Below are 15,132 nucleotides of genomic sequence, written 5' to 3'. Positions count from 1 at the left end.
GAATTGAGCCACAGGGTATATTAGCGTCGCCACTAAGCCTATTCCTAACGAAGATTTCTCAATGATAATAACATATAATGAAATCAAACTTACTCTTCGTGGCTACCTTCCATTATTTTTCTTAATTTCTCTTTTCATTTTATAAAAGATATCGAATAATCCAGCCACAAAATAGGATGAAGTCAATTCATAAGCCTAACCATACTTTCCCGTACCTCCAAAACTCCAATTCAACAAAACACACAGGAAATGGACCAGTTTACACCGCGTAACACTACCTTCGGCATATAGTTTCTCGAAAAATCGTTATTTTAAAACTTATTTGCTCAATTCTGGGACTTCATGAAGATTAATTTAGCAAAATCAATACGTCTTCGTACGAATTCGAACAAATATTCTTCTTAAATTGGTTTTGATGAATTAGAGCAAAGCCATTGTTTTGATTGTAAGCGCGCACTACACAGAAGATTTTTTTTCGTCGGGTTGTCGCACAGTATTAACTCGCTCTCCCGTCTGTTAAGAAAGAAAGTGAATTATTCTGCTCTTGATTAACACTCAAAATTGAATTTTTAGAGGAAATGATTGTTGATATATAAGTTTATAAAGTACAAAACTGAGAAAATCTAGTGAAAAAAATATTTTAAATGATCGATATCATGATTCCAGATTTCGTGAGCGAAATTTAAGAGGATTCCATTCATGTTTTCGGGTGGGTGCGCGGAACAAATTGCATATGTTTCTGGCAGGCTAATTATGTTTTAGTTTTTTTTTTTCTTCCTCTCTTTGTTATTTTCATTCATTCATTCATATCAACTTTTATTTATTTATTTCACGAATTTATATTTTTTAAATGTTTGAATGTTGTTTAAAGTTAATTACTATCTTTCCAATCGTCTTTTCAATAATTATTTTACAATTTATTTATGTTGATTTTCATTCACGATACTGATGAATCTTACTATTGGCTGGAGGGTTTAGGGGTTAGAGTAAAAATCGCATTATTGTAGTAAAAGCGGTGTTTTCTATCAGCAATACTGCGTAAACAAATAATTTTTTATTTTTTTCTTCCTTGCATTGAAATCATCTGGAATTTTTTATTTTTTGAATATTTTTAAGGTTAATTTTCACATTATTTTGCTTCCGTGAACAAACAACTTGTTTATTTCCCTAACAATCAAATTTTTTTTTGGCTCTAAAACTATTTGTTAAATTTGATTACCTTTTTCGGTATACAAAAGATATATAATACTTGACGCCTGAAATTGATTTTTTCTTCCATAATAAATTTTTTTTTTTTTAATTACCTTTTACCTTAATTTTAAGCTATGAGCAAGCAACTAGTTTAGTTCTCAAGCAATGAAATGTTTTCGGTATTAAAAATTATTTAAATTTGGTTACCTTTTTTATGGGTGTAAAATTGAAGAAAAGTATTTGCCGACTGTTAGCTGTTTCGTCTTATTTTATTTGTTTATTTATATTTATGTAGGCCTAATGTTTTTTTTTATCAATGTCTTATTTTAAATTTATGAACTCCGAAGTTTCTTTCAAAAGTCATAAAATGTTTTTGTCATTAAAAATCTTTTAATGAATTTAGATTTTATTATTATTTTTTTTCCTTCATGTATGCAAAAGACAAAGCGAAATATTTGCCGACAGTTAGGTTTTTTTTTAATTTTCTTTTCTTCTTATTGGCCTTACATAATTGTAATATTTTTCATTAACTTTCACCTCTTTTGGAATACAGGCAGAAAACAAGTAGATTCTTACCCAAGCAATAAAATGGTTTTTTGAATTAAAAATATTTTAATTTTGATTACTTTTTTTTCAAAAGAAAAATATTTGAAGTCAGTTTTTTCTCTCTCCATCGGCTTAATTAAAACCTAATATTTTATTTATTTATTTATTTATATTTTTTACTTTTACCATATTTTAAATCTATGAATAAACAACTGAATTTTGAGAAATAAAAGTCTTAAAATACGATTATTTTAAAATTTTATAACACAGAAATTATTTGGCCATTTATAACACAAATTTTCTGTTTTGTTATTATAAATTAGATAATTCAAAAATATGTAAAAATTTGTGTGTCTTCAAAAAGTTTTGTTTGACTATTATTAAATAAAATAATAAATGAATTTTTTCGCCTTTAGATATACGAATTTTATATCTGTTTTTATATTTGTCAGATTTTTTGAATTTCCTTAAAAAAGAGTTTCAGAAATATGCGGAAATCGGGGTAAGTGAAATTAACATTAATGTGCTCAAATTTTCCACCCCTTTTTTGACTAACTATTTATTTAAATTATTGTATAATTATGTTCGAAAATATTCTGACTATATTTTCATAAAATTGTGGCAGTCGCAATATTTTGATGGTCAAATATCGAAATCCCTCGAAAAAAAAGAGGCATACTTATTCAGAAAAAGAACATTTTTGTGATGAATTATGGCATCTTAGTTAATAGTTAAAACGTATTAATTAGCATATTTTGGATCTGCCATTTGAACCATTATGATTAGCAATTTGTAAGTTAAAATCCACTCATTAGAACAGGCAGAGGGAAATGATAACCGAAGTAAAGTCCTCGACTCTTCGCCCCTGTAAAGAAAATAAGGCTCTGCGGGGACAAAATAAATAAATGAATAAATAAACTAAACAAATAAAAATAAATAAGAAAAGTCGGAAAGTTATTCAATAATATAAATCCATACTTTAAATTTGGTTTTCATAAAAATGAATAAATAATTTAAGCAGAAATCAGACAATGGGAAAATATATGAAAGAAAATATTCTTAAATTTAAATGTAAAGAACAATTGACCTAATTCTAAAATTTCTAAGCTTCAGAAAGACCTAAAACTTTAGAATAAAATTTGTTTAAAAATCATATTTTTATTGTCGATAAAATGTTTTGTTTGTACCAAATATTTTCTTGTTAGAAAGCTTAATTTCATGAAAATCAGTTTTTAAAAATTAATTAAATTTAAATAAAAGTATGAGCGCAAAAGAATAAAATGTTTTCGTTCTTTATTTTTTTAATTTTATAGAAGAGTTTTTTTTCTTCCTTATACTATCCCTTCTAATTAGCAAAGAAAAAGGAAAAAAGTTAATTTAACTTTAAATTGGCGATCAGTTTATTAATCTGAGTCGATTCAAGTTGACGCGTAACAAACATTATTTGCAATCGTTTTAAATGAAAAAGAAAATTTTAAAAGCAATTAATTACTATAGCAATTAATTAATTCTTGCGGGAGCCAGTGACTCCAGAAATTATTAATGATCAAATGAAATATAAGGAAATGATGCCAGTTGCTATACCCAATTTTTGACATATTTAAAAAATTTTCGTCAAGCAAATGGTGTGAAGTTTTTGGTCGCTGACTCTTGGTCCATTACTCCATCGCATCTTTCTTCTGTTGCACCAAATTTTTGGCATATTTATGTCCATTTAAAAAAAATCATCTAGCGAATGGATAGACATTTTGGCATTTCCTCGAATAATTATATCACCACCGTGTGCAAATGGTATAAAGTTTTTGGTCTCTGGCTTTTGTCCATTACTCCAACGCATCTTCTATTGCTGCACTAAATTTTTGGCATATTTATGCCCGTTTAAAAAATTTTTCATCAAGCGAATAGATAGACATTTTTGCACTTTCTCAAATAATTATCATATTACACATGATACGTAGCGTTTTTAAAAAGTGCCTAAAGGTGCTTATTTTCGATTTTCATTTTTTAAAAGCCCTTACAGGTGCTTTTTTCAATGGGTGTTTTTCAAAAGTGCTTAATTTTTTTCTTTACCATGTCGATTTTCGCCACGTATTATGCAAAAGCGTGGTTTTCACATGGTTCTATTCAACGTTTTCACAATTCATTCAACCACATTTCGGCGTGCCGTCGGTCCGTAACGTATGATAGCGCCAATCATGTTACATATTTGATGAAATACTTGGGAGTGACTACTGAGCTGGGTTCAGTAAGATTCTTGCACTCACATGAGCAACTCTGCTGCATTTTGCAAGATATACTCAAATTCAGGCTTCATTTTCCTCCCTCTGAAATCGAACCGAAAAATCTATCGATATTTTTATGGTGGCTAATAAATACCATTCTTTGTCAGAAACTAGTTATTTTATCATGATCATGTAAAGTCTTTGAAAATTATTTTGCATTTTGTTAATGTATATAGTGCTTAAAAATATTTTTGAGTGCCTAAAAAGTACTTAAAAGGGGCTTATTTTTTGAAGAAAAACATGGCTACGCACCATATTACAACCGTGTGCAAATATTTTGTTTGTAGGCCACCGACTCTTAATCTATTAATTTTCAAATAAATCTAATATATATAATTGTCTTACGTGGCTCCCAAATTTTGGATGTATTTCTTTTCCGCCGGTGGCAACGCTTGCTTTGTTTTGTTTACGTTACTATTTCTCTTATACGGCGAATCGACCAATGATTGCCGCTAAAAATGTCACATGCCAAATCTAACTGAGGTGGCTCAACATATAGCGCTTTTAAAAACGGAAACTGAAGTAACCAGAGAGCATCAGCTGCGGCAATGTCATACTATTAAGCTAGGCAGAAGTGAGTAGTCTTTGTCGATCGATCTCTATTTTAGTATTTTGTCGAAAGCGCTTTTTTTCACGAATTTTGGCTCCCAAATTTTGGCTGTATTTCTTTTTCGCCGGTGGCAACGTTTGCTTTGTTTTGTTTACGTTACTATTTCTCTTACACGTCGAATCGACCAATGATTGCCGCTAAAAATGTCACATGCCAAATCTATCTGAGGTGGCTCAACATATAGCGCTTTTAAAAACGGAAACTGAAATAACCAGAGAGCATCAGCTACGGCAATCTCATACTATTAAGTTAGGCAGAAGTGAGAAGTGTTTGTTGATAGATCTCTATTTTAGTATTTTGTCGAAAGCGCTTTTTTTTCACGAATTTATATAATACGAATTTATTTGACGATTTTTGATTTATATCACGAATTATACTATAGCACATTTATAATAGGTTTAACGAATTACATGTCATTTATTTGAATTCAAATTTATTTAATGACTTAGTATTTACTAAAAAGATGTAATTTTTCTAAAAAAAAGTTTTTATATGGATTTGAATGATTGTTTTGAATTCTTAGAATTTTGTGCATTTGCAATGTACCTAAGTTAGTAGCGAGCGAAGCGAGCTTGGTTTGCGAAGCAAACCATATAAGATTACGTAGCAATTTTCGGGGGTTGGCGAGCGTTAGCGAACAGAGGGCACAGCCCACTAGTTGTGAATAATGCAACTAAAACCGGTACCTTTACTTGTCAGATAATGCGTTCACCAAATACTATATGGCCACATTACTTCTGACGATTCCATTTTCAGGAAGTTTAGTAAATTTTTTTGAGTTTAAGGAAATTTTAATATTAGCACATACTACAGAAAATGCTTTTAAAAGAATTTAGTCTTGCGAAATATATGCAAATACTTTGCATATTACCATTTCTTCACCAGAAATCAACAAACCCGTTTGTGGTCCTATGATTTCTTAATGCGCAGCAGACACTTTTAAAGTTGGCAGAAATGGAATGTTGAAAACGAATAGTTCACGTAAACAACTATAATGTACCATTCTTTTGTTTTAATTTATGCAAGATTAATAATTTGGATTAATAATTAGTAATTTAGCCATTTTTTTACATTTAATGATGCTTAATAAATTGATCAGCGAAATGCGTTTTATCAACTGCTATTAGCCAGATATACATTACTCATTAATTTAGGCTAATTAATAAATTTAGAGCTCTCTGCATTCAAAAATCGTCCCTACATTTTGTTTTTCTGTTCGAAAACAATAGCACTTATAAAATGGACATTTTAAAGACATGCAGAGTGTTCCAAAATCACCACATTTAATATATATTTTTCGAGTACTTGTCAAAAAATTATATATGTTAGCAATAAACGCTGGTATGTACGACAATTACTATTTATGTGAAAAAAACCAACAAAAATACTATCGAAATTCGTCGAATTACTATTGATGAAAGCGATCTCTTTGATTGCCTTGCCGGATGAAAATCAGTGGTGTTTCTAAAATATATCTTTTAAGTCTTTTGTTTTTTTAGGCAACCAAATAGGTTTAAATATATTTAATCCCACTTGCCTCATTAGTGATTTGCCATTTTCGATAGTGTTTTCGCTTTTTTTCAGCGTAAAGATACATTATATAGTATGCATAATTATATTATTGTAGCCCCTTTATTCGTTATTATTCGTTAATTTTTTCGAAAATTGTTAACTATGAAACTTAGATGAAATGTATGAGTGAAATAAAAATATTTTGCTGTAAAAAATTCTCGACAAATTGGATTTTTTACTATGCAATGTTTTTTAAGAGAAAAAGAATGCTGTCAAAATAATATTATTTTATTAAAAAAATCTCCAAGTTAATTTTGTCTCATAAATATTAAAAGTTATTTATTATTCTAATGAAATTATTTAAATAATTCCCTTCATTCTTTTTTCTTATAAAAGACGTCTTGAAGTCTTTAGTTCCTTCCACGTTTCTAATTAAAAAAAAAAAAATTATTTTTATAAATTTTCCTCGGTCCTTAATGGACTTATATTAAATAAATAATTAACCATACGACATTTAAAATATGCATATTAAGCCATTTATTTACATTTAATCAAATAAAATGATGTTGGCATATTTGAATTTAATTTTTTCTCATCTTTTTTTTTTTATTTTACAAAAACTACACCCGAATCTCTAAAATGCTTGTTTGCTTAAAGTTACAAAAACTGCTAAAACCTAAATGTACATAATATTATATTAAATGAATCCATTAAACAGAAAAAACAAATGTTAATTTGAATAATTTTGTCAAAAGGAATAAAAATGTTATTTTCAAACCATGTAATTTATTTTTAATGGAGTTTCTTGGGATAAATAGTTTTTTCTTCGAAAGTCGTAGTTACTAAAAAAAAATTATCTTAGATTATCAGAATTATATTTGTACTGGAATATAAATTATGTTTGTATAAAATCCAAAACAAAAAAAAAGTAGTATGAAAAGTTTTCTTTCATTAATATTAAAAAAATTATCAATAATCGATTTTGTAAATTAAAGAAATTTCATTGATAAATAACTGTTTCTCTTAGATCTAAAAAGCTGCATATAAGTGCAAATTTGAAAAGTTTTTGGTGGAAGTGAGCTGTGTTTGGAATTGGTTCATAGGTTTACCTTTTACGTAAAAAAGACACCGGTGTTTCAGGCTGTATTTCATAACTATAAATTATTAAAATGCTACACCGAATAAAATTTTCAGTTTGTTTTCGAACGGCATCATCAGAACAGTTTGAAGCGGGCTCCAAAAGCTCCGTATTGTTAAATAGGCCAGTTGTCAGCGATTTAATTGGATCATGTGGCATCATCATTCAATTTTTATGTATAGTTAGATACAACTAAATAGTCGAGCTGCCTCTAAGGTGGTCAGGGAGCTGACATAAAGTCAGAGAGGTCCCGGGTTCGAATCAACGATTTCATTGAGTTCTACGACACCACCATTCAATTTTTATTAATAAATAGTTAGATGCAACTGAATAGCCGACCAGTCTTTCTAATGGTCAGGGGAAAAGGGTTTTAGGCCGTTTGCACGTACTTATATCCCATAACAAAATTCCAGTAATCAAAAAATAAATTTTTCCTCAAAGTCTGCTTTTAGTACATATTTTACAATTATCATCGAAAATGAGGGTATAAAAGTATGGTCATTGGAGATCGCAAATTACTATTTAAACGAGAAGATAAAAAAAAAATTTACCGAATTTTGACGAATCACAATTAAGGAAGGCAGAGGTACATAACATCAAACCCAGTTTGTTTACAGAAATAAAACTTAAAGCTGTTTTTAACAATCCAATTTCAACTCCTTTTAGTTTCTTCCATCAATCAAGCAGATTTTGGTATTTCATAGACCCGCCTTCCTCAACTGTAATTCGTCAGTTTTTGATAGCAATTTTGCGTTTCAAATGCTTAAATATCAAAATATGACCGTCAAGGAGTGTACTTTATTAGTTTGAATTTTTACAAGATTTTAAAAAGACATAACAGTAAATATGGAACACACTGCATATAATAAAGGGTGATTCAAAATTATCTTTCCGACTTTGAGTGGTAAAACCCACCCTCTTAGTTTTTGCTTTGACTTAATAATCTCATTTTAAGATTAAATTCAAATAAAAGATATAATTTGACATAAAACAAAATTTACTTTTTAATTTATTTTATAAAATTTTGACTAGAACATTATTTAGGAATTTTTTGTGTTTTCCTTTCATTCTCAAAACTCTTGACATTCTTTCTTCTAATGTTTTTTTCTTTTCTCGAATTTAACTTTTATTCCAGACTTGAATTTTTTCCACGAGTAATATTTTTTGTTGCATATTTTATTTTATTTTACAAGACAATTTTGAAAAACAAAGGAACTTTAATGTCTTACGTAAGCACTGTTTATACCCCTGACTCCCCCTTGTCAGCAAAAATAGGCAAATCACAAATGCTACACTCATTCTAAAGACCCCAGAATGCATACTTATTAAAAGTACTTATAAAATGGACCCGCAAAGAATTAAACTTATCATTTCACTAGCTCTTGTAACACGAATAAGGCAGGAGCTGTTCGATGTTTAGGAATTACCTTTTTTAGTTAATGTCAAGTCCTTACTTTGACACAATGGTGCCGAAATAAATTGATGCAGTAAACCTTTGTTTAGCTCCCTGATGGAAAAAAAATATAGTTTTTATCGTTACTTGTTCAATAAATGAGCCAACTTCATAAGATGGATTTTGGTAATCAGTGAATGACATCCTGGTAACGATTTTCGATATAATCTTGAGGCGTATTTTTTTATGTTGGAATTTTCGAAATTGTTACTAAGAATTTTATTTATTTGTCAGTCTTAAGTAAATGTCATATTTATTGAACAATGTAGCAATCAACAGAGTTTAAAAATGCTATATTGTTTACATTTTTTTTTAAACAGAAATATTATGATTATAAGAGTATACTTTAAATATATTTGTTAATTTAAATATATCCATAATAATGAACTAAAATTACGTTTAAAATGTGTATTGTATAAAATAGAGCCCTGGTTATTTTGATTTAATAATAAGTAAAATAAAAAAATAAATACAAGCACGAGTTTCTAGCAATTTTCGATACAACCAATTAATAGCATATTTAAGAGAATAAATTGAAAGGCGGTAGTTGAAAAAATAATAAATATTTCATTTAATTATTTCATTTTATCATATGTTTAACACTTTGTAGTCGTATTCCTATTTTCAGCCATCAAAGCCTTACCGTTCCAGTCGTATGTCTCGTCTCAGAGCCACCAAGGCTTTTTTACTGTTCCAGTTGTAAGCCTACTCTCAGCTCCAAATTTTTTATTATTTTTTTATTTTATCGTTTCTGTTGTATGTCTACCATCAGCCACCAAAGCTTAATTACCATTCCAGTCGTATGCCTACTCTCAGTCGTCAAAGCTTTATTACCAAACAGTTCGTATGCCTACTCTCAGAGCCATCGAAGTTTTTTTACCATCAGTCGTATGTCTATTCGATGTCATAAAAGCTTTATTACTGTTCCTGTCTTATGTCTACTCTCAGTCCCCCAAAGCTTTTTTACTGTTCCAGTTGTAAGCCAACTCTCAGCTCCAATTTTTTTTCTTTTTTTTTCTTTCTCTTTTTATCGTTTCGGTTGTATATCTACTATCAGCCACCAAAGCTTAATTACTATTCCAGTCGTATGCCTACTCTCAGTCGTCAAAGCTTTATTACCTAACGGTTCGTATGCCTACTCTCAGAGCCATCGAAGTCTTTTTACCATCAGTCGTATGTCTATTCGATGTCATCAAAGCTTTATTACTGTTCCTGTCTTATGTCTACTCTCAGTCCCCCAAAGCTTTTTTACTGTTCCAGTTGTAAGCCAACTCTCAGCTCCAATTTTTTTTTCTTCTTTTTTTTTTTAAAAAAAAAATCGTGTCGGTTAAAACTACTCTCGGCCACCAAAGCTTTATACCATTCCTGTCGTATGCCTACTCTCAGTCGTCAAAGCTTTATTACCAAACAGTTCGTATGCCTACTCTCAGAGCCATCGAAGTTTTTTTACCATCAGTCGTATGTCTATTCGATGTCATAAAAGCTTTATTACTGTTCCTGTCTTATGTCTACTCTCAGTCCCCCAAAGCTTTTTTACTGTTCCAGTTGTAAGCCAACTCTCAGCTCCAATTTTTTCCCCGTTTTGATAGTCAGGATACTCTCAGCCACCAAAGTTTTCTTACTGTGTCTGCAACAAGATCCTAAACAAGTTAATAAGAAAATGATTAACTTATTTTTGGAAAAGTAATCAACTGATCAGCATGGATTCGAAGAAGGCCGCTCTACAACCACTGCAGCAAGAGATCTTCTCTGGCGGAGAAAGCCAATGAAACGAAGAAAAACAAAAAATACACACTGGGAGTCTCCTTAGACATAGAGGGAGCATTCGATAGTGTTATATGGATGAAAGTTACAGAGCAATTTAATAACTTACACTGTTCAAAAACGCTAGTCAGCTTTATAAAAGGCTTTTTTTTAAACTTTTTTATACAGATAGATTAGTAAAACTTAGAACATGCGATCGTCAGTCTGAAGCTATCACAGAGAGTTCCACAAAGGGCGCAGTATGAGGCCGATCCTATGATTGATCTTAGCAAATATACAAATTACAATCCTAAAAAAGTCGATAGGAAACTCTGAGAAAAAGATAGCATTCGCAGATGAATTCTTCCTCCTATTTACTGTTGGATATTAGATTATTAGCGTCCTGTCTCTACGGTAAACAATGGAGAGATGGTGACAACAAAATTTGTGCTTAGTATTAACAAAACTGCTGCAATCGTTTTCCCCCAAAACAAACCAATCACAAGAAAGCCAACAGTAAAATTTATGGATCACAGAATCAATGTGGTTTTGTAAATTGACTACCTAGGATTCAGACTGAGCTCTTAAGTGTCTTAGTTTTCGCATCTGAGCAGATTTAGGTCAAGGGTCCTAAATTTTATCAGAAATTTAATAGGATTTTTGAAAATTCACTAAGTACTAGGTACAAGTATATCTGCAATAATAGTACGCTGAGATTGATTACATATGGACAGAAATTCGGTTTAAAGAATAAATGAGAACACTAGCGAGAATACAAAAGATCAATAGAATTCCTTTACTTACCATTATTAAAATTCAACCGATACGCTTGAAGTACTTGCAGGAGTTATGCCAATAGATAAGACAGTTGAAATAGAGACGTAAATTACAAACACTTTCTTCCATGATGAACCTAATAATAGATTTCACCCCAAACCCAAAGATACCGATCCATCAGCCAAGGAGGAAAATCCACCGATTTGGTTGGAATTGAAATTTTTTTCAAATGGCTCTGGACTCAAAATAGAGAAGGAATTTAGAACAAGCTGAGCCCAAACGAAGAACAGAGGGTCAAAAAAAGCACGATCAGGCTTTGGGGAACATATAAGCAGTCACTTGGCACGACGATAACTACCCTGATAAAACAGTCAACATCAATTCAGACTCACCTTACAAGCTCAAGGCCTTGAGTAGCACTCAAAACACTCACTATTTGTCTTATAAATTAAATAATTTGGTGATAATTAGGTTCATAATTTGGTCTTTCCTCAATGAAAACATAAAATTGAATTGGATCAAGACGCCCGAATTGGAAAACATGACAATAAAGAAACAGACCGTGGCAAAGCTTGCTTACCACCGTGAATTCATAGATCTCACCAAACAACTAACTAAAAAATAAATCAGAGCCTTATTAATGAAGGAAGCAATGAAAATGGCGAAGCGAGTGGGAGGTACCAACAGCCAAAAGCAGACATACTAGAAACCTGAAACTATGGAGGCTCTAAATAAGTACTAAAAGCCTGAAACTATAGTGACTCTAAATATGTACTAGAAACTTGAGAGTATGGAGACCCTAAATGTGTACTAGAAACTGGAGATTATGGAGACCCTACATAAGCATTAGAAACTTGAAACTATGGAACACATTCTAATACACTGCCCGAAACTCAAGAGTAAAATTTTCCCAAGAAAACATATCACTATAGAGACCTAAATAAGTATTAGAAACTTGAAACTATAGAAACCCTAAATATGAGTAAATACTTGAAACTATGGAACACATTCAAATACATTGCCCGAAATTTATCACTTTGAGAGCCAAATTTTTCACAGGTCACTTTGGAGACCCTAAATAAGTACTAGAAGTAGACTAAATTTAATAAGGGCAATTGTAGAACAAAGATTCTAACTCTCGAAGGAGCCAGGCTGAAACGACAAGGAATCAGGAATAGTGCACTGAAATCGACGTAAACCCACGCTTTATAGTAACTCTAACCTGTACCTGCCACACTAGAAATAAAATTTATATGCTAGATTTTTGCAGATATTTTACTCATACTTGTAACTACACCTATGTGCTAATTTCTACCATTATTGTAATTATCCTTCCTGCTGTACTATTATTCTTTTAATTGTGCAAATACAATTGAAATTTTGTAAATTTTTTAAACGTTGAATTGCTATTATTGCTCATTCAACAACAAAGGTTTGTCCGTTTGGAGGACCTCCCATGGTTAACCTGACGGCAAGGGAACTCTAACCCATGATCCGTCTACCACTGAGGATATTTTTCGTCAGCATTGTGACTGTGCGAGCCGGGGCGGAATTCGTATCGACCGGCCACCGCGGCTCTGAGTATGGAATTTTATTTCATATTTTATAACCGTCGTTGAACAGCCGACCCAAATTTGGGTTTACGACTACGAATGTTCATTTCCGTAGCCTCGTAATTTTGAACCCAATCCAGAAGACACGGGAACTCCTGGATCAAGTATTGTGAAAAATTTGCCTTCCTGGAGGACTTTTTTAATGGAACTAACCCGTATTTGCGTTACATGGAGAGGAAGACCATGAGAGCCTCCCACGGTTAGCCTAACGGCAAGGGGACTCGGACTCTAAGCCAAGATCCGTCTACGGTTGAGGATATTTCACGTCAGCACAGTGGTCGGTGCAAGCCGAATGTGGAATTCGTATCGTCCAGCCATCACTGGCATTCGATCCTGGTTCACCTCATTGAAAGGCGAACGATATATATATATATATATATATAACACAATAGCTAAGTACGAAAAGGATAAAGAGAGAAAAATGAAAGAAATTAATAAGCTTTATTTACAGAGTATAAGCTGTAAGTATACAGAATTCTTGAAATAAGTTCAAAATATAGAGAAAACATGGAGAGAAAAAAATTACAGAATAATGAAAAGAGAAGAAGAAAATCATTAAAATAATTATTTTTCCAGTTTTTTATTGAAATTTTTTATTTTACTTGTTATGTTATTTTATTTAAATAATTTTTCTTTTTATCTTATCATTATTCTGTTTTTTTTTCTTCATGTTTTCTCGATATTTTGAACAATATATATATATATATATATATATATATATATATATATATATTTATATACAGTCGGACCCCGATTTAACGAATTCATCGGGACCGGAAATTTTATTCGTTAAATCGGGGTCATTCGTAAAATCGGGGTTCAAAAAAAATTGTTTTTTTGTACATATGTATTATTAAAAATTAATAGTTATAAACGACTATCAAAGATTAGAAAGGAATTTCCTGTTTGACTCATAGCCCACGTGACAAACCCCCGGAAAATGACCTTGCAAGTGTAATATGTCTTATTAACTATACCCACCTCCCCAAGACGAATTTTGTTTTTCCCTGTTGCGGTCGTGTCTTTTGTTTGAGACGAATATGCACTTTTTCTATTTTATTCCTCCCAGGAAAGATTTTTTTCCCTTTAGAATCTGCCAATTACAAAAAAATGCAATATTTTTCTGATCAAAATTAATGAAAAATATTTTTTCCGGATGCTGAAATAATTCGTTAATTCGAGGTTAATTATTCGTTAATTAGGGGTTTTTGACTCTGTTTTTGCTGGGGTTGAAAAAAAATTCGGTAAATCGCGGAATTCGTTAAATAGGGGTTCGTTAAATCGGGATCCAACTGTATATATATATTGACATATATATAAAGAAAATTCTTATCAATCCCACAATTCTTCTCTATTCATTTATCTTTAAGCTACTGTGGCAGAGAAATCAGAAAAAAAGAATTATCTTCCCTTTTTGATCTCTTACAATTCTTTATCGTTTGTCGACTTGGTTGAGTGCAACAAAAAAAAAAAAAAGGATCACTTAAGTAGCTTTGGTCTGATATCGTTTGGCAGGGCGATTTATTTATGATTTGTTTTTGTTTTGATTGAATTTTATGATATTTGTCAATAAATGCTGTAATCAGACGATGTGAGATTTTTCGTGCCTAAGTACAAATGCCAATACTATATTGGTATTAGATTGTTGTAAACAAAAAATCACCATTTTCGAATTTGTTTCCTGGTTTTTATCATATTTTACTAAAATTTTGCAATGCAAAAGAAAAAAAACTTCATAACGTTGAAAACAAAACATGCTTTGTCTATTTCAAATTTTACTCCAAAAAAAAAATTTTTTTATTCAATTTTATTTATTTTTATTTTATTTATTTACCTATTTATTTATTTTTGTTCGATATTGAGTTAAATGATTTTAGCATCGAAATGGATATTAGAGTCCACTTAGTACATTGTTATCAATTTAAAAAGAAATAAATAATAATCAGGATCGCATTTTTTTTTTAGATATTATGCAAAGAAATCTTTTTCTTCCCCTTAAAGATATCTTTATCTTTGGATATAATTACCTAATTTTTTTCTTCATTTCTAAATGTTAATTGATTTCAAATGCGAATAGATATTTTCATAATTTTTAGTACATATAACACATAATTTTCAGTTGTTGTAAAATATATCAACAAATATATGGGTCATTTTCACAAAAGTTGCACTTTTGATATCCCATGACTTGAGGTAAGTTTAATTAATGAAATAAAAGTGAAAATAACACTTTTAAGTATTAAAATTAATTGACTATATATTTCTAA

The 15,132-nt window shown here is 30.7% G+C and overlaps 1 protein-coding gene across 4 annotated transcripts in view; it reads right to left on the bottom strand.

The window, feature by feature from the left end:
* Positions 1–15,132, bottom strand: part of LOC107453447 (sprouty-related, EVH1 domain-containing protein 2) — a 167,287-nt gene that overhangs the window by 17,746 nt on the left and 134,409 nt on the right. The window contains exon 1 of one of the 4 annotated variants that reach the window (XM_016070279.5): positions 94–714. The exons of 2 other annotated variants lie outside the window; for them this stretch is intronic. In XM_016070279.5, coding sequence (XP_015925765.1) covers positions 94–113 — 20 coding nt within the window. In that variant the 5' untranslated portion in view covers positions 114–714. Of the gene's footprint in view, positions 1–93; positions 715–15,132 lie in introns of those variants that run through there. One more of the 4 variants, XM_071178397.2, reaches the window with a different exon arrangement.

Source organism: Parasteatoda tepidariorum, chromosome 6 (assembly GCF_982258835.1).
Source record: "Parasteatoda tepidariorum strain Cologne lab strain chromosome 6, Ptep-v5.0, whole genome shotgun sequence".
NCBI classification, from domain to species: domain Eukaryota; kingdom Metazoa; phylum Arthropoda; class Arachnida; order Araneae; family Theridiidae; genus Parasteatoda; species Parasteatoda tepidariorum.
Note: the sequence above shows the minus strand (reverse complement) of the source record. Positions and strands in the feature narration are given on the sequence as shown.